Source organism: Salvelinus alpinus, chromosome 23 (assembly GCF_045679555.1).
Source record: "Salvelinus alpinus chromosome 23, SLU_Salpinus.1, whole genome shotgun sequence".
Lineage (NCBI taxonomy): Eukaryota > Metazoa > Chordata > Actinopteri > Salmoniformes > Salmonidae > Salvelinus > Salvelinus alpinus.
In genome coordinates, this window is record NC_092108.1 from 24,202,525 (window position 1) to 24,222,146 (window position 19,622).

Genomic DNA, 19,622 nt, shown 5'->3' on the forward strand with positions numbered 1-19,622 from the left:
GAGAAACAAAATTCTCTGGTCTGATGAAACCAAGATTGAACTCTTTGGCCTGAATGCCAAGCGTCACGTCTGGAGGAAACCTGGCACCATCCCTACGTTGAAGCATGGTGTTGGCAGCATCATGCTGTGGGGATGTTTTTCAGCGGCAGGGACTGGGAGACTAATCAGGATCAAGGGAAAGATGAACGGAGCATAGTACAGAGAGATCATTGATGAAAACCTGCTCCAAAGTGCTCAGGACCTCAGACTGAGGCGAAGGTTCACCTTCCAACAGGACAACGACCCTAAGCACACAGCCAAGACAAAGCAGGAGTGGCTTCGGGACAAATCTCTGAATGTCCTTGAGTGGCCCAGCCAGAGCTAGGACTTGAACCCGGTTGAACATCTTTGGAGAGACTTGAAAATAGCTTTGCAGCAATGCTCTCCATTCAATCTGACAGAGCTTGAGAGGATCTGCAGAGAAGAATGGGAGAAACTCCCCAAATACAGGTGTGCCAAGCATCATACACAATAATACTCTATGCTGTAATTGCTGACAAAGGGGCTTCAACAAAGTACTGAGTAAAGGGTCTGAATACTTATGTAAATGTCATATTTCAGTTTTTTGATTGTAATACATTTGCAAACAATTCTAAACCTGTTTTTGCATTGTCATTATGGGGTATTATGTGTAGATTGATGAGGGGGAAAAACTATATAATCCATTGTAGAATAGGGCTGTAACATAACAAAATGTGGGAAAAGTCAAAGGGTCTGAATACTTTCCGAAGGCACTGTAAGCTGGAAGTAGAAGCCTAAGTGTTGTTGTTCATTTGTTTACTTCAATTAGGGGAGGGGGGGGTAGAGTTAGTGGAAAATAATAAAGGAAAATATATTGTAAAAATATGTGTATATATGCATGTATATTTGAGTGTGTGTGTGTGTGTGTGTGTGTGTATGTGTGTGTATATATATTTTAAAAAACATGTTTTTAAATGTAACCTTTATTTAACTAGGCAAGTCAGTTGAGAACAAATTCTTGTTTACCGTTACAGCCTACCGGAGAACAGTGGGTTAACTGCCTTGTTCAGGAGCAGAACCACAGATGTGTACCTTGTCAGCTCGGGAATTTGATCCAGCAACCTTTCGGTTACTGGCCCAACGCTCTAACCACTAGGCTACCTGCCGCCCCAACTCATATGTGTATGAGTGTATATACAGTACTAGTCAAAAGTTTGGACACACCTACTCATTCCAGGGTTTTTCTATATTTTTACTATTTTCTGACATTGTAGAATAATAGTGAAGACATCAAAACTATGAAATAACACATATGGAATCATGTAGTAAACAAAAAAGTGTTAAACAAATCAAAATATATTTTATATTTGAGAATCTTCAAAGTAGCTGCCCTTTGCCTTGATGACAGCTTTGCACACTCTTGGCATTCTCTCAGTGCATTTCAAATAACAGGTGTGCCTTGTTAAAAGTTAATTTGTGGAATGTCTTTCCTTCTTAATGGGTTTGAGCCAATCAGTTGTGTTGTGACAAGGTAGGGGTGGTACACAGAAGATAGCCCTATTTGGTAAAAGACCAAGTCCATATTATGGCAAGAACAGCTCAAATAAGCAAAGAGAAATGACAGTCCATCATTACTTTAAGACATGAAAATCAGTCAGTCTTGAACATTTCAAGAACTTTGAAAGTTTATTCACTTGCAAAAATCATCAAGTGCTATGATGAAACCACCTCAGAGTTACCTCTGCTGCAGAGGATAAGTTCATTAGAGTTACCACCCTCAGATTGCAGCCCAAATAAATGCTTGACAGAGTTCAAGTAACAGACACATCTCAACATCAACTGTTCACTGTGTGAATCAGGCCTTCATGGTCGAATTGTTGCAAAGAAACCACTACTAAAAGACACCAATAATAAGAAGAGACTTGCTTGGGCCAAGAAACACTCACAATGGACATTAGACCATTGGAGATCTGTCCTTATGTCTGATGAGTCCAAATTTGAGATTTTTGGTTCTAACCGCCATATCTTTGTGAGACGCAGAGTAGTTGAACGGATGATCTCTGCATCTGTGGTTCCCACCGTGAAGCATGGAGGAGGAGGAGTGATAGTGTGGGGGTGCTTTGTTGGTGACATTGTCCGTGATTTATTTAGAATTCAAGACACTCTTTACCAGCATGGCTACCACAGCATTCTGCAGTGATAGGCCATCCCACCTGGTTTACGCTTAGTGGGACTATCATTTGTTTTCAACAGATCAATGACCCAAAACAGACCTCCAGGCTGTGTAAGGGCTATTTAACCATGGAGAGTGATGGAGTGCGGCATCAGATGACCTGGCCTCCACAATCACCTGACCTCAACCCAATTGAAATGGTTTGGGAAAAGTTGGACCGCAGAGTGAAGGAAAGGCAGTCAACAAGTGCTCAGCATATGTGGGAACTCCTTCAAGACTGTTGGAAAAGCATTCCTCATGAAGCTGGTTGAGAGAATGCCAAGAGTGTGCAAAGCTGTCATCAAGGAAAAGGGTGGCTACTTTGAAGAATCTAAAAGAAAAAATATATTTGGATTTGTTTAACACTTCTTTGGTTACTACATGATTCCATATGGGTTATTTCATAGTTTGATGTCTTCACTATTATTTTACAATGTAGAAAATAGTAAAAATAAAGAGAAACCCTTGAATGAGTCAGTGTGTCCAAACTTTTGACTGGTACTGTAAATATTTCAAAAAATCTATCTGCAATATTAATTAAAGCTGATATACCCCATACATTTAAAAAAAATAATTAAATAAACACTCTGTGACCCTGATTTAGCCCAGTGCAGTAAAAAGTTAAATGCATGTATTATAGTTTATGACAGTTTTGTATGCTAACATATTCTGTATACAGTACATTACAAAATGTATCCAAAAAGGCTTTGGAAAACCCTTTTCTGCAAACATCTAGGCCTAACTAAATGATCCTATTCCCATTTTCAGGTTCAATAAGCAGTGTTTGTGACTTTGTATTTATGTCTGTTTTTACACTTTCTTTCCATTGATGCAAAGTACATACCGTATGTCCCAGACGGATCACTTCATCAAGCATGTTTTGATAGGTTTATAGGGTACACTGTTGAGGGGTCCAATTACCAGGCCCTATGTTAAAATGTATCCTTAAATGTCTTAACTCTGTATGAGTTGGCTAAGTGTGTGTGATGGTGTGGGAAGGATCTGACTTGATGTGTTAGTCAGAGGAGAGACACAGTATTATCATGGCTGTCACCCTTCTCCTATTTAAGCACAGAGGCTAAAGACCTTAAGCTCTTTCTCAGCCAGGGTACTACAGGCCACAATCTGAACCTTTTTCTTGCTCCCTCACTGGGTGGGCGCTAGTTATAGCCGTTTCGCAGCCAGCAAAGAGCTTTCCGTAGCAATATACAATGCATGTGGAAAGTATTCAGACCATTTGACTTTTTCCACATTTTGTTACGTTACAGCCTTATTCTAAAATTGATTAAATATATTTTTTCCCCTTCATCAGGTAGCCTAGTGGTTAGAGCAATGGGCCAGTAACCGAAAGGTTGCTGGATCAAATCCCTGAGCTGACAAGGTAAAAATCTGTCGTTCTGCCCCTGAACAAGGCAGTTAACCCACTGTTCCCCCCGTAGGCCATCATTGTAAATAAGAATGTGTTCTTATCTAACTTGCCAAGTTAAATATATTTTTTTATAAACAATAACCTTTTGTAATTTTTGCAAATGTATAAAATGCTATGAGACTTGAAATTGAGCTCAGGTACATCCTGTTTCTATTGATCATCCTTGAGAGCACACAGCCAAAACAACACAGGAGTGGCTACGGGACAAGTCTCTGAATGTCCTTGATTGGCCCAGCCAGAGCCCGGACTTGAACCCGATTGAACATCTCTGGAGAGACCTGAAAATAGCTGTGGAGAGACGCTCTCAATCCAACCTGACAGAGCTCGAGAGGATCTGCAGAGAATGGGAGAAACTCTCCAAATACAGGTGTGCCAAGCTTGTAGCATCATACCCAAGAAGGCTCGAGGCTGTAATCGCTGCCAAAGGTGCTTCAACAAAGCTCTGAGTTATACATTTTTTATGCATTTGCAAAAATGTATAAAAACTGTTTTTGCTTTGTCATTACGGGGTATTGTGTGTAGATTGATTAAGGAACTTAACATTTTTTTTTTTTTTTAGAATAAGGCTGTAACGTAATAAAATGTGGAAAACTTTAAGGGGTCTGAATACTTTCCGTATGCACTGTACAACTGTCTTACATACTGAGACTCAATGCTCACATGCAGTTATTTCCCTGATGTTATCACAATCATTATTTTTCCAGCCTCTTGTAAACACTGCGAAGCTGTTAATTACTATGCCAGTCATTAATAAGGATCTAATTTAAAAAGTTCCCTTTTTGCAAACACAGCTGTTCTGTGTGAGTGGTACTTTTGACATGATTGTTGGATATTTTGAGTTGACTTAAAAATGTCCCTGACCGCTTATAAATAAAACACGTCAGTGACCCCCCTCTCCATCTGTAAGCACCTGTTCAGGCTAATCATGGTGAAACCACCAAGTGAGACTGAAAAGTCTATAACCATTTACATGCAAATAAAGTAAAAACTAAACAAAGTGTCTAGCGTCGTCCCAGACAACTTTCCACTCTGCCTCAGAGAGAGGAACTGTGTACACTGGCCATTTTGACACTTGGCAGGTGGGCCAGAGACTGGCTACGGTGGTGGGCTTAACATTTAAAGGCTCAGATGTCTGACAGCCCCTCCAGAGCCAAACTGCTGCCCCTCACGGCCTCTCACAGCTCCCCGCCCCCCTGGCCGGTCCCCTGCTGACGTCGGCTGTGCCGTTTACATTTAGGTAGACAGGCTTATTCCATTCTTAATACCACCTCCAGTAAGGAGAAGAGCAGAGGTGTCAAGCAGTAGGTGAGAGACAGGGACAATCTCACGACCGGATGACTGTTAAGTCAGAACTCTAAAGGTGTTTCCACAGGTTACACTGACAGTTACTGGCTGTATTTTTCTGGTTTCACTCTTTATGGATTTGAGTTTAGTTAGTTTGATTTTCTTCATTTTTGTTGTTGATAAATTTGCATTTTATTTACATATCCGTCTTTAAATCAGCTTGTCTGTACAGTTGAAGAGGAGTACATAGGGATAAGGCTGGCTGCGTTTTTCAAAAGAGTTGTCCCGTCTGTCACTCGGACGTTGGTCATAAACCTTTCTGTGACCCTTTTTCTGTCTCGATTGGGTGTCCTGTCGTGATTCGGTCATGAGTTCAAAGATAGTGAACTCTAACTCAACCCCTGGAAAGCCAAGCACGATGGATAACCTAGCCGACTGCACTGGTGCCGGCTTGGACCTCATTCAGAATCGCATTGAGTCTCTGAGCAGTAAGATGGACAGGCTCATCAACATCCAGGAGAAGGTCCTCAATCGGCTGGACGGAATAACCCAGGACATCGATGGTATCGAGAGGGACGTGGAAACTCTGAAGGTGGACAACGAGGAGATCCATATACCTGCAAGAGCCCTAACTCTTCCCCTGGCTCAAACCCAGGGTACAGGTGTGGTGAGCGAGGTGAGAGAGATGTGTCATGAGATGAGCTCCATCATGATGGCGTTGGACCAGCGCTCGGAGAAGCAGGCTGAGAAGCTGGACGGGATGGAGAATCTGGTCCTCAGCATCCAGCAGGTCATCAGATTCATCGGGGAGACGGTGAAGAGCTCCCGGGTTATGGAGATGATGTTTATGCATCCTGCAGCACGCAAGGCCTCCAAGTCCAAAGACAGTAAGAGCAAGGTGGACGTTAAGAGGCAATCGTCTGCAGAAAAGAGCGAGAGCTCAGTTACTAAGAAGACCGACAAGGTGAGACTGGAAGCTCAAACTGCACTAACCAAAGAGGTGTGTTTGTGCAGGTCTATGTAGACTGTATTAAGGGTTCTTTATTAAGGCACTTTATGAACTCTTTACTTAACAAAACTCTGGATTATGTTCAAGTGAATTTAATAATAAAACACTTGTGTTCAGGTGTTAATTTAGAATGGATTGATGTTATGGATGTTTTGATGGGCAACGTAGGTTAGATGAATTGCTGGGTTCGCTGTTTCCTCACGCTCCTGCAAATTACATGTCCTTCAAAAATGTGCACATTGTATTCAGGCTTGGAGATAAGGTGCTCCATGTTTCCATGTTTGGTTTTTGATTTGGTTTAGTTTTATGACATTGGCACTGCAGAGGAAAATGATCAGAGCAGCAGAGCTGGCTAGTCAAGTGGAGATCTGTTTCCTAAGGAAGGATTGTGGCTTGGCTCATGCTATTTTTCCTCATGAAGTGGTGGAAGATGTGTCAAAGCAATATGACTTTGGGACATAGCGATCTCCACTGCTTGTATAGTGCCATGCAGAGCACGCCATATTGTATGGAAGGAGCCAAAGCCTTGACACTTATACCCAGTGTTGAAATTGGTGGGGAACATTCCACCACCTCATGATCAAGTACAGTGGTATATGAAAAACAGCATCTGTTTACAATGCTCAAGCAAAAGGACTCAAATTTGCCCCCACCTTTCACCACCTACAGTAATACACTTACTGCCCTGCTCATACTGTACATTAGCCTACATTCTACCCTACGTTGTCCCACATTCTCCTCTACATTCCTCCTTGACCTATAATGTGGCCTCCGGCATCTGGGGTGCTGAGGGTAAGGACCCCCTCTCTCTTTCTCTCTGTCACTCTCTCTATCTCTGTCTCTCCCTCGCTTGTTTTCTGTATGTCTTTCTCTCTATTGCGGTATCTCTCTCTCACCTTCTCAGTCCTGTAGTGGCATGTTGAGAGGTCCCAGCGTGGATATACTGTAGACGTACTATGGTTTCAGTGATGTGTATTGAGTTCTGTTACCTATATATTCATTACAATTCAGAGCATCCCAAATGTACATTATTTACCTCCATTGTTTCAGATAAAGCTATTCATAACTCTTTATTAGCAATCCAGCCATGGTAACTGTGTCAAACAGCCATTGATTTAAAGGGTCTAGTAAATGATTGTTCTTCACACTGCGTGCTACATTTGAGGATGGCACAGAGGCTGGAACAGAGGCTGGCACTGCTTCAGATGTGAGTGGCTCAAAATAAGCAGGAGATGATTGACCTATATAGGACAGTGTGTTTTTAATGGTGGAGTGGTTGTACCCTGTAGATGCTTTATTCAGGTGATCGGTCTTACTTGGGATGGAGGGTTGGGCCAGTAAAATAAAATATTTTAATTTGAACAGTTTCTCACAGCAGTTAAATAATCCTGCAGCAACAGGAATGTAAATTATTATGTGGATTATAATTCAAGGACATTTTTGTAGGGGTTGAGTCTGAAATTCTAAAGTGGAAATTAAAAAAGTTTTAAGCCTAGTTAAACCTTGCATGTACTATACATTTGCATACGCAGGAAAGTTCTCTGTGACGACAGAGTGATCAAAATAAGATATTACATCTGTATGTACTAGCAAGCATGTGAAACTAGTTAACGACTCAATGATCTTAGGGAAGTAACTAGAAGCATTTGGTACTGGACTGATTAGGTGACAGAAAGAGAAGAATTTGAATCATAATGTCAACCGTCCAGTGCACTGGGTTAAGTAGTCCAAGTACAATGAGTAGCACTGTTTTTGTTGTAGAAGGTTAACTTAAACCCAAATCCTCTAGGCTTAAGTCCCAGTCACTTCCTTCCAACTTCAACAAGCACTTCAAGTTGTTGATTCAATGTGACCAGCAGTAACACACTGAGAGTGGTCTTAGACACAGAGACACTGAAGGTCAATGGCTAGTACCGTTTGGTATTAGAGCCTTAAGCGGGACTTATAGGTACCTCAAAGCCAGTTATCATCCCTTTCCATTACTGGCATGAGGGTGGATGCCAGATTGGTATCTGTTTTCATGCCCAGGGTCTATTACCTGCAAGCAGTGACCAACTCATATAGATGGTGAATGAGATACATTGTAGTGTAAGAGTTTCCACATGTCATGGTGTATAGTAGTGTAGAGTATGTGTACTAGGAAATTAGGAAAGCGGTCCTGTAAATAATTGTAATGTATTCAGACCCTTATTTGGTGAGTTAAGGGTCTTTCCATTTCAACACAGTTCTAGCACAAAACCTCAAACTACGATACAGACTTGACATTTTCAGCGTGATTTGAGGTTAGAACTCGAACAGCAACTAAGTGGTCATATAAGTCCACACGTAAGGGCATACATACCTCTGTGATTGTCTATTGGCTACTGTATGACTCAGATCACCAGGAATTCTTGTTGTCGTCAGAGCTCTCGTCAGGCGGTGGCTCCAGCCTCCGGCCGTCTCATTCACCTCTAAGGTGTGAGATAACTGTCTACCGCAGACATTTGTCAATGTGGTCCCCCCCACACACACACCACACAAACCACACACATATCGTACCACTGTGGAAATCCCCATCCTCAAAATATCTCCTCTGCCTTACTACTGAGCAGTGCTTACCTCACAATCAACAACACAATATATTTTTTAAGATGTTGACCTGCTCATTAAAGGACTGGAGTGTTTACTATAGTACTGGGTAGCCCCTCGGGTTCGAAGTCTGTTTGAGAATACTTGTTTGGTTGGTTGCAGGCAATTTCTCCGCTTAGGGTCAGTATTGCATTCCATCGCTCACTGTGACAAGTGATAACTATAAATTCACAGCCTCGCACATATGTACCAACCTATCTATACATCTGCTGCGGACAATCAACATCATGCTTTGACTGAAAAAAGTTTGGCTTTGTAGTTTGTATTAATACAGTACCAGGATGCTAACTTGAATAAAACAACTGATCAGGCTAGGCTATATGTTTTGACGGTTACATTAATGTTTCTTTCATCTTTAACATCACATTCAGTCATTCATTTTATTAATTTCACATATTGTAACAACTGTTTTCATTTTTCATACTGTCAAATGTTCATGTTCATTTGTAACCTACCTCTCTCACTACCACTCACCTTCCTCCTTACCCTCTCTAACAGTGTCATAATCCATTTCATGTTGCATAACATTCACCATTGTCCAACTAGCATTGCCATGTTGTCTGTCTCCTTAACAGAAAACTACCTCTACTAAAGCCACTAAAGGGACTCAAGGGATGATAACCACTAAATGTGAACCCAAACCTAGTAGACCGGAGACCACTCACAGTCACAAGACAACAAAGCTCCACGGACCAAAGCATTTTCTCACAATCTGCAAACTCTGCGGAAACTTTGTACGTGTAAACTTGCTCACAGAAAACATGTTTATCATGAAGTTTCTGTGCAGTAAATATTGTAATTACATAGTGGTAGCGGTTTCAGGGAAATATACATATTTTACCTAGTTTTGAAGAATGTTGAAATGTAGACCAAATGCAGAACGTGATGATCTTATCTTTCGTTCTTCCCTTCCTTTAGTCAAAAGATCACAAGGGGAAGGATGGGAAGGAGAAGTCCAGTCTGAGCACAAAAGGTCTGAAAACACAGAAGAAGAAACCCCCAGATACAGCAGGTGTTCACATCACAGTACATTACAATGTATCAACAATAGCTCACAGCCATACAACACACACACAGTGACCTTTACCAGTCAAAACAAACTAACTCACACACAGCAGCACTCACAACATGTAACATGTGAGATGTAAACAACATGTGTTCTGAAAGCTTAGAGAGCGGGAGAAGAAAATAGACTTCTTTGAATGATACTATCTTGGAGCCACACAAAAGGTAACAAACTGGCTAGTCACAACAGTCTTCCTGTCAGACGTAAACAACAGTATTGCGCTAACAAGTACATCATGAAACCAAAACATCAAAGAGAATAAAAAAGATCAGACTGACACTTCAGACAACCACCTGCCATCATCTTAGGAGGATACTAGGAGTGTGTTGACATTCTGAGATATTGTGCAATCATCTGATTATAGTTACTAAAGGGAAAATCATGCAGGTGGTTGAATTAATTATAACTGTATCCCCTTGGCCATTTTGTTTGTTCCAATGCAGACACCATCTCTCTGAGGAAGCAGGCGTTGCTGCTAAAGGAGGTTCAGAAGCTCAACAAGGAGAATGCAGAGAGATCATCATCAGGTCACCAGCAGCAGCTTACCCCTGATGGCGTCTTGGACCTGGAGGCTGGATCTGGAAGGGCCTCAGAGGGGTTGGGGTCATCACAGACTGGGTCCCTCAGCCCGAACCTGCTGGACTTGATCCTCAAGGCCCCCGTGACCGAAGAGGAGTCATTGTCTGAGGAGGAGAGGGAGGCAGCAGGAGATGGACTAAAAGTGGAGGAGAGGAAGGAGGAAGAGGAGGCCATAAAGAAGCAAGAGAAGGAAGACCACCTCAGTGAATCCAAGTTCAAGGAAGAGGAGCGAGAGGAAGAACTGTTGAAAATCACAGAGCAGCCTGAGGAGGTTAGAGGAGCAGAGGAGAGAGAGGGGAACAAAAAGTTGGAGGACAGTGCAGGCCCATCAGAAGCTGCTGATATGTCAGTTAAAGATCTCCCTCCTCTCCCACCCTCCCCTGAAGCTCCAGGAGAGACTGGCTCTATTCCAGAGAGGTAGAGTATCCCCTCTACCCTCCTCAATCCCTTCCTATTTATTTTATTTGATGTATTTCTTTGTTTCGTTCTCTGTCTCTCACTCTTTGTCCCTCTCATTCTCTCTCTTTATTTCTCTCTCTACTTCAGTACCATTCACTCTGTGATGCCTGTCTTTCAAATACACACACTAATTTCTAAAATAAACTCAGCAAAAAAAGAAACGTCCTTTTTTCAGGACCATGTCTTTCAAAGATAATTAGTAAAAATCCAAATAACTTCACAGATCTTCATTGTAAAGGGTTTAAACACTGTTTCCCATGCTTGTTCAATGAACCATACACAATTAATGAACACACACCTGTGGAGATACTAACAGCTTACAGACGGTAGGCAATTAAGGTCACAGTTATGAAAACTTAGGACACTAAAGAGGCCTTTCTACTGACTCCAAAAGAAAGATGAAGAAAGATGCCCAGGGTCCCTGCTCATCTGTGTGAACTTGCCTTAGGCATGCTGCAAGGAGGCATGAGGACTGCAGATGTGGCCAGGGCAATAAATTGCATTGTCAATACTGTGAGACACCTAAGACAGCGCTACAGGGAGACAGGATGGACAGCTGATCGTCCTCGCAGTGGCAGACCACGTGTAACAACACCTGCACAGGATCGGTACATCCGAACATCACACCTGCGGGACAGGTACAGGATGGCAACAACAACTGCCCGAGTTACACCAGGAACACACAATCCCTCCATCAGTGCTCAGACTGTCCACAATAGGCTGAGAGAGGCTGGACTGAGGGCTTGTAGGCCTGTTGTAAAGCAGGTCCTCACCAGACATCACTGGCAACAACGTCGCCTATGGGCACAAACCCACCATCGCTGGACCAGACAGGACTGACAAAAAGTGCTCTTCATTGACGAGTCGCGGTTTTGTCTCACCAGAGGTGATGGTTGGATTTGCGTTTATCGTCGAAGGAATGAGCGCTACACTGAGGCCTGTACTCTGGAGCAGGATCAATTTGGAGGTGGAGGGTCCGTCATGGTCTGGGGCGGTGTGTCACAGCATCATCGGACTGATCTTGTTGTCATTGCAGGCAATCTAAATGCTGTGCGTTACAGGGACGACATCCTCCTCCCTCATGTGGTACCCTTCCTGCAGGATCATCCTGACATGACCCTCCAGCATGACATTGCCACCAGCCATACTGCTCGTTCTGTGCGTGATTTCCTGCAAGACAGGAATGTCAGTGTTCTGCCATGGCCAGCGACGAGCCCGGATCTCAATCCCATTGAGCACGTCTGGGATCTGTTGGATCGGAGGGTGAGGGCCATTCCCCCCAGAATTGTCTGGGAACTTGCAGGTGCCTTGGTGGAAGAGTGTGGTAACATCTCACAGCAAGAACTGGCAAATCTGGTGCAGTCCATGAGGAGGAGATGCACTGCAGTACTTAATGCAGTTGGTGGCCACACCAGATACTGACTGTTACTTTTTTTTGACCCCCCTTTGTTCAGGGACACATTATTCAATTTCTGTTAGTCACATGTCTGTGGAACTTGTTCAGTTTATGTCTCAGTGGTTGAATCTTATGTTCATACAAATATTTACACATTTTGTTTGCTGAAAATAAACGTAGTTGACAGTGAGAGGACATTTCTTTTTTTGCTGAGTTTATGTTTGTCTGTTCCAGTTGTGAAGTCCACAACAAAAGTGCCTCCTCTCAGTCTCTGGAGGCTGCAGAACAGGACCAGATGGAAGAGGGCAGCACCAGCAGTAAGCGTCGTGTGACGGAGGAAGACCTGGGAGTGGAGGACCACAAGAAGAGTCGGGTGGAGGGAGGAGCAGGAGAGGAATATGTGAGGCAGGGGGAGAAGGAGCAGGGGGAGAGGCAGGAGGAGGAAGAGGACGGAGAAAGACCAGAGGATGAGGACGAGGGATGGGGCATCTTCAAGGCAGACGGGGTGGATATCCGTGTGGAACTGAAGGAGAGGATGGGAAAAGAGAAGAAGCCGGATCAGTCTACAGAAGTCAGGCAGTCTACTGGGGAACAGTTCTTCATTGGTGAGGACCAGCATTTTTATGGGGTACTGTGGCTTTAAGTCTGGGGGAAAGGTGATAAGTACTGAGGGAGGAACTTGAAATGCGCACACTCAACTCAACGATTCCATAAATCACACATTAATCTCAGTAGAAAACTGGAGTTACGCAAACAAATATTAGGATTTGGGCCTGATATGAAGTCCAATAGATTTTTGATATGGTGGCTAATCTTTCTCTTTTTGTAGAAAATATTCATAATCTTATTGAATTAGGGTATAAAAAAGCATGCTTTCTAGGAGTAACAAAGTACGAGAGTACTGTAGTCTGCATAACCAACATTGTATCTCCTTTCTCATGTTTACCACAGTGTGTTAGTTAGCACAGAATGATAACTTGATTATGAGGTACCATTAATAGAGCCACGTGCTAACTGATTAACAATACAGCTTCTATTTCCCCACCATGCTACTGTTTGCCAGGGCTCACTTGAAAAATAGATGTCAATCTCTATGTGACTTCCATGGTTAAATGGTTAAAAATAAAATAATTTTGTATCATATCTCCTTTAAGATAAAAGCTCTCCTCCTCCGGCTCCATTCAACCATCGAATAGTGTCAGCCAAACCGAACCAGATCAGCAACTTCTACACCATCAACAGAGCAGAGGTTCTCGGAGGGTAAGTGTACCTATCCTGTTCCTAGCGATACATAATGATTTGAACCACAAAGTAAAATTTGAAAGGACTTTTCAACTGTTTAACTTCAAATTCAAGAACAATTGTATCCATCCGCAATAACAGTATTGAGTAACATAAAATAGTGCCTGCTTAGGCCGATCGCTCCCCAGAGAGCACAGGCCATCAACGACTCCTCTCCGTCGAGCTCTTTTCTACATTGTACTGAGTTATTATAAATTTGTCAATTATTAGTCGATTCTCCATTGTCTTTTGGAACCAAACCCACAGAACAAATTATATCTGACCTAAATCATAGACAGAGAGGAACAGAGGTCCTCAACAATGTTGAGTTGTGTAACCCTCCCCTCCTCTCCTCTCTTCTCCTCTCCCCTGGTTCATAACTCCAGAGTCAGGGCAGTTATTTTTACTGAAGGCCTTTGGGGTATGTGAAACCATACCCCCACTGCCAGCTGTGAGCTAATCGCTAAGTGTTAATCCACATTTTCAAAGAGAGGACCCTTACTCTCATTTAATGAAATAAAGGAGAAATTAACAATACAATTCCTTCACAAAATGATATTACTTTCTTGTATTGGAAGAGAACTGATTTTGTATCCGAGGACATACTGATGAAATAGTTTTGATAGTTCAAGTAGTTCATCTTCTGACTGCAATCCCCCTCCATTCAGGGGACATATTATCTGGATGAGTAACATTATAGGATCTGTGACTTACAGGTGATCGTTTTGCCAACTCTTAGTCAGAGGGAGAGGGAGTAAGGTTACGTTATAAAAAAGAAAACGAGTCAGAAACTGAAGACACCTTACTTATTTTTCCGTCTCTCTCTTAGGGGTCGTTTTGGCCAGGTGCACAAATGCATGGAAAACTCCTCGGGTCTCACCCTGGCTGCCAAGATCATCAAAGCCCGGAGTCAGAAAGAGAAGGTACTAATTCTTAATGAGTAAATGTACTTGGAATATAAACTGAATAAACTACACTTGTTAAGGTTTAAAAATGTATCTTCGAAGGCTATGTGCACCCAGAAAAGAGGAGCCGTACACTGCTTGCTAGCTGCAAGCGAGCATCTGACACCTCTCATTATGTGGTTGGTGTGTGTTTGGCATGTAGGAGGTGGTGAAGAATGAGATCACGGTCATGAACCAGCTGGACCATGCCAACCTGATCCAGCTCTACGCTGCCTACGAGTCCAGGAACGACATCATTCTGGTGCTGGAATAGTACGTTGCCTCCACAGAACTAAATAGTTTTGTTCAACTATTGCCTTTCTCTCTCTTTGAGTCAACTACTCACCACATTTTATACACTGCAGTGCTAGCTAGCTGTAGCTTATGCTTTCAGTACTAGATGCAAGAGCTCTGATAGGCTGGAGGATGTCCTCCGGAGTTGTCATAATTAGTGTGTAAGTCTATGGAAGGGGGTGAGAACCATCAGCCTCCTAGGTTTTGTATTGAAGTCAACGTACCCAGAGGAGGACGGAAGCTAGCTGTCCTCTGACTACACCATGGTGCTACCCTACAGACAGCTGTTGAGGCTACTGTAGACCTTCTTGGCAAAGTAGTGTTTTAATCAGTTATTTGGTGACGTGATTATATTTAGTATAGTTTTATCTAAAAAGGATAACTTTTTAAATGTTTTACAATTACATTTTTTATGAAATTCACTGAGGAGGATGGTCCTCCCCTTCCTCCTCTGAAGAGCCTCCACTGGTGGGAAGCCTTCCCACGAGAGTGGAGGCTGTTATAGCAGCAATGGAGGAACCAACTCCATATTAATGCCCATGATTTTGGAATGAGATGTTCGACAAGCAGGTTTCCACATACTTTTTGTCATGTAGTGTATGTCTATGGTTCTCTGCCTCGCTGTCTGTTCCTTCCCACAATGTTTTCTCAACCCACATCTTTAAGCTTAAATTCATTTGACATCATTTTTATGCCATGATGCCACTGTAGATAGAAATACACAATAGGTCAGTGCACTGTCTTGTAGTATCTTTAAGTCAATGGATTTTGAGGAAACTTGAATGAAATGAAATGATAGTGAATGTGTTCAGGAAAGTACAGCAGCATTTTGAGTCTACTGATTCAGACCATGGTACATACAGGCTTTACTTCCTAGCGACCCCAAGCTCAAGTCCTGTTTTTGGGCAATTTGCTTTATACGTTTCTGCAGCATCCTAATGTGTTTTTGTGTGTGTGATTGTAGTGTGGATGGAGGGGAGCTCTTTGACAGGATCATCGATGAGAACTACACTCTGATGGAGCTGGACACGGTGCTGTTCATCAGGCAGATCTGTGAGGGCCTGCAGCACATGCACAAGATGTACATCCTCCATCTGGACCTCAAGGTAGACTACCACACTGTGTTTGACAGGGGCAGTGAGCAAACAAATATATACTTATGTGTTCAGATCAGTGTTAATGTGCCAGAGGTCATTGTTTTCCATAGCCACTGATGTTATTGATAGCATATCAGATTGTACACAATAGTAACAATGGTTTCTATATACTACTGTCTTGCTATTGTTTCACCTTTTTCAGCCAGAGAATATTCTATGTGTGAGCAGAGTCACGAATAAAATTAAGATCATCGACTTTGGACTTGCCAGAAAGTAGGTTTCATATTCACATGAATCGTCCACTTGAATTAGCATAACTGTATATCATATATGATGTATCAATGCATGCAACATTAAACTATTGTATTTGTATTGATAGATTCCCAATAAAAATAAACACGTATTCCCCCTAGATACAAGCCCAGAGAGAAGTTACGAATAAATTTCGGCACCCCAGAGTTCCTGGCCCCAGAAGTTGTCAACTACGACTTTGTGTCATTCAACACCGACATGTGGAGCCTGGGAGTCATTACATATATGCTGTGAGTACACATGCACACTCATTTATTTAACCTTTATTTAACTAGGCAAGACAGTTATGAACAAATTCTTATTTACAATGACGGCCTACCCTGGCCAAACTCTAACCCGGAAGATGCTGGGCCAATTGTGCGCTGCCCTATGGGACTCCCAATCATGGCCGGTTGTGATACAGCCTGGAATAGAACCAGGGTCTGTAGTGACCTCTTCTAGCACTGAGATGCAGTGACTTTAGACCACTGCGCCACTCGGGAGCCCAAACGTGTACACACGCACACACACACACACACACACACACACACACACACACACACACACACACACACACACACACACACACACACACACACACACACACACACACACACACACACACACACAATAAAGACTCTTCCTCTTCTTCCACAGGCTAAGCGGTCTGTGTCCCTTCCTAGGTGACGATGACAATGAGACTTTGAATAACATTCTGGCCTGCCAGTGGAACTTTGAAGAGGCAGAATTTACAGACATCTCAGAGGAGGCCAAAGACTTCATCTCCAAACTCCTCATCATCAATAAAAGGTGCATTCGGAAAGTCATCAAGCCCCTTGACTTTTTCCACATTTTGTTACGTTACAGCCTTTTTCTAAAACAGATTTTTTTTAAATTCCCTCATCAATCTACACACCATCAAGACATGACAAAACAAAATCTGTTATTTATTTTTTTTGCTAATGTATTAAAAAGAAAAAAAAACAGATATCACATTGAATGGAGCTAAAGGTTGGGACTAATAACAACAAATAATAACAATATAACTAATGTAAAACATACTGTGTCCGTAAAACGTATATGGGTTAAGAACTTTTTTGAAAGAGCACAGTTTGAAAGATATGGCAAATAGAAATCAAACCGGATGGACATCAGAAATAAATGGGAGGTTGATGGTAGAGGAAAGACAGGAGTAAAAACAAACTAAATAGAACTATTGTAAAATAGACTGTGTCCATAAAATGTATATAGTATGTATAAGCTGGAAGTAGAAGCCTAAGCATGGTTGTTTACTAGTTTACTCCAATTAGAGGAGGGGTGGTAGGGTTAGAAAGTCACACACACACACACACACACACACACACACACACACACACACACAAAAGTTTTGACACACATATTTGAGTAGGTGTGTCCAAACTTTTGACTTGTACTGTGTGTGTGTATATACAGTATATATGCAAAACAATATATGGGGGATTGGAAGTGATGCAGACAATTACATAGATGCAAGCTACAATCAATATGCAATATTAAAGCTGATCTATCCCCTAAAAAAAAATATATAAAAAAACGTAAGTATTCAGAACCATTACTCAGTACTTTGTTGAAGCACCTTTGGCAGCGATTACAGCCTCAAGTCTTCTTGGGTATGAAGCTACAAGCTTGGCACATCTGTATTTGGGGAGTTTCTTCCATTCTTCTCTGCAGATCCTCTCAAGCTCTGTTAGGTTGGATGGGGAGCGTCACTGCACAGCAATGTCCAGGTCTCTCCAGAGATGTTCGATCGGGTTCAAGTCCGGGCTCTGGCTGGGCCACTCAATGACAATCAGAGATTTGTCCCGATGCCATTCCTGCGTTGCCTTAGCTGTGTGCTTCGGGTCATTGTCCTGTTGGAAGGTGAACCTTCGCCCCAGTCTGAAGTCCTGAGCACTCTGGAGAAGGTTTTTATAAGCGGGCTGTCATGTGCCTTTTACTGAGGAGTGGCTTCCGTCTGGCCACTCTACCATAAGGGGCTGATTGCAGAGATGGTCGTCTTTCTGGAAGGTTCTCCCATGGCCACAGAGGAACTCTGGAGCTCTGTCAGAGTGGCCATCGGGTTCTTGCTCACCTCCCTGACCAAGGCCCTTCTCCCCCAATTGCTCAGATTGGCTCGGCGGCCAGCTCTAGGAAGAGCCTTGGTGGTTCCAAACTTCTTCCATTTAAGAATGATGGAGGTCACTGTGGTCTTGGGGACCTTCAATGCTGCAGAAATCTTTCGGTACCCTTCCCCAGATCTTTGCCTCAACAAAGAGCTCTATGGACAATTCTATGGACAATTCTTTTGACCTCATGGTGCATCCATGATCATCCATGATCCATGATCCATGATCATCCTTGATGTTTCTACAACTTGATTAGAGTCCACCTGTGGTAAATTAAATTGATTGAACATGATTTGGAAAGGCACATACATGTCTTGGTTTTTGCTCTGACATGCACTGTCAGCTGCGTCTTTATATAGACATGTATGTGCCTTTCCAAATCATGTTCAATCAATTTAATTTACCACAGGTGGACTCTAATCAAGTTGTAGAAACATCAAGGATGATCATGGATACAGGATGCACCTGAGCTCAATTTCGAGTCTCATAGCAAAGGGTCTGGATATTTATGTAAATAAGGTGTTCTGTTTTTTCATTTTAAAACATTTGCCAAAATTTCGACAAAACCTGTTTTCACTTTGTCATTATGGGATATTGTTTGTAGATTGATGAGGAAAACAATGATTTAATATATTTTAGAACAAGGCTGTAATGTAACAAATTGTGGAAAAAGTCAAGGGGTCTGAATACTTTCTTGAGGCACAGTATATTGCACCACATATACTGTATATTTTGCAATAAAAATCAAAAATCAATTTTTCTTCTATGACATTTTACATCTGTACATATATCTCATTGTGTGTTTGTGTGTGTTTTTCTGCAGTTGGAGGATAGGTGCCTCTGAAGCGTTGAGACATCCTTGGCTCTCTGACGCAGTCCTCCATCACCGTCTTCATGAAAAGGTACAGGGCACCCACTCACTTCTTATAGAGAAGATAGGATGTTCAACATGCTCTTATGTTGCTACCATATTATGAAGTGGTGTAGTTCTACTGATTGGTTTGCTCTCGTTTAGAAGTTAAAAAAAAATTGTTATTGACTTACAGTATCTTTGTGTTTTGCCTCGGTTTTACAGAAGAACATGTGTAACCGCTCACGCAGATCTTCATGCGTACCCACCACAGATAGTTGAGGTAAGTCTAACTCTTCCTCATCAAACCTCACACATTTTCTCCACTAAGACAGAATCCTACTGCATATTTGAACATTTGTGCAAATACCTCATATAATCAAAGGGGATGTTTTACCCCAAAAATATTGTTATATCCCACGTCAGGATTCAGCTCTCAACAAAACAGTAATGTCTTCCTAGAGACCACCAGGTGTAGGCTCGTTTCAACATTTGCCCATGACAAGAAAGTCAGATCAGATTTAGCCCAGAAATGTTGACATTGCTGAAACTGAACTGTTTCCTATCCCTTTTTGTTTTGAGCAGCATGATGACTTGACGGAGCCAGCGGTGGCCACTTGGACCAAGCCTGCTGTACACCTGTAGAACTACCAGAGCTT

The 19,622-nt window shown here is 42.4% G+C and overlaps 1 protein-coding gene across 1 annotated transcript; it reads left to right on the forward strand.

Annotated features, from left to right (window-relative positions):
• The first annotated feature begins 4,940 nt into the window (after positions 1-4,940).
• On the forward strand, positions 4,941-19,245 carry mylk4a (myosin light chain kinase family, member 4a). The gene is made up of 14 exons (XM_071362831.1): positions 4,941-5,823; positions 9,138-9,296; positions 9,481-9,574; positions 10,072-10,624; positions 12,297-12,667; positions 13,217-13,322; positions 14,173-14,266; positions 14,451-14,560; positions 15,546-15,687; positions 15,881-15,951; positions 16,092-16,220; positions 16,627-16,779; positions 18,937-19,015; positions 19,189-19,245. Exons 1-14 carry the CDS (start codon positions 5,293-5,295, stop codon positions 19,243-19,245), a joined length of 2,649 nt encoding a protein of 882 aa, XP_071218932.1. The 5' UTR covers positions 4,941-5,292.
• Positions 19,246-19,622: the final 377 nt, after the last annotated feature.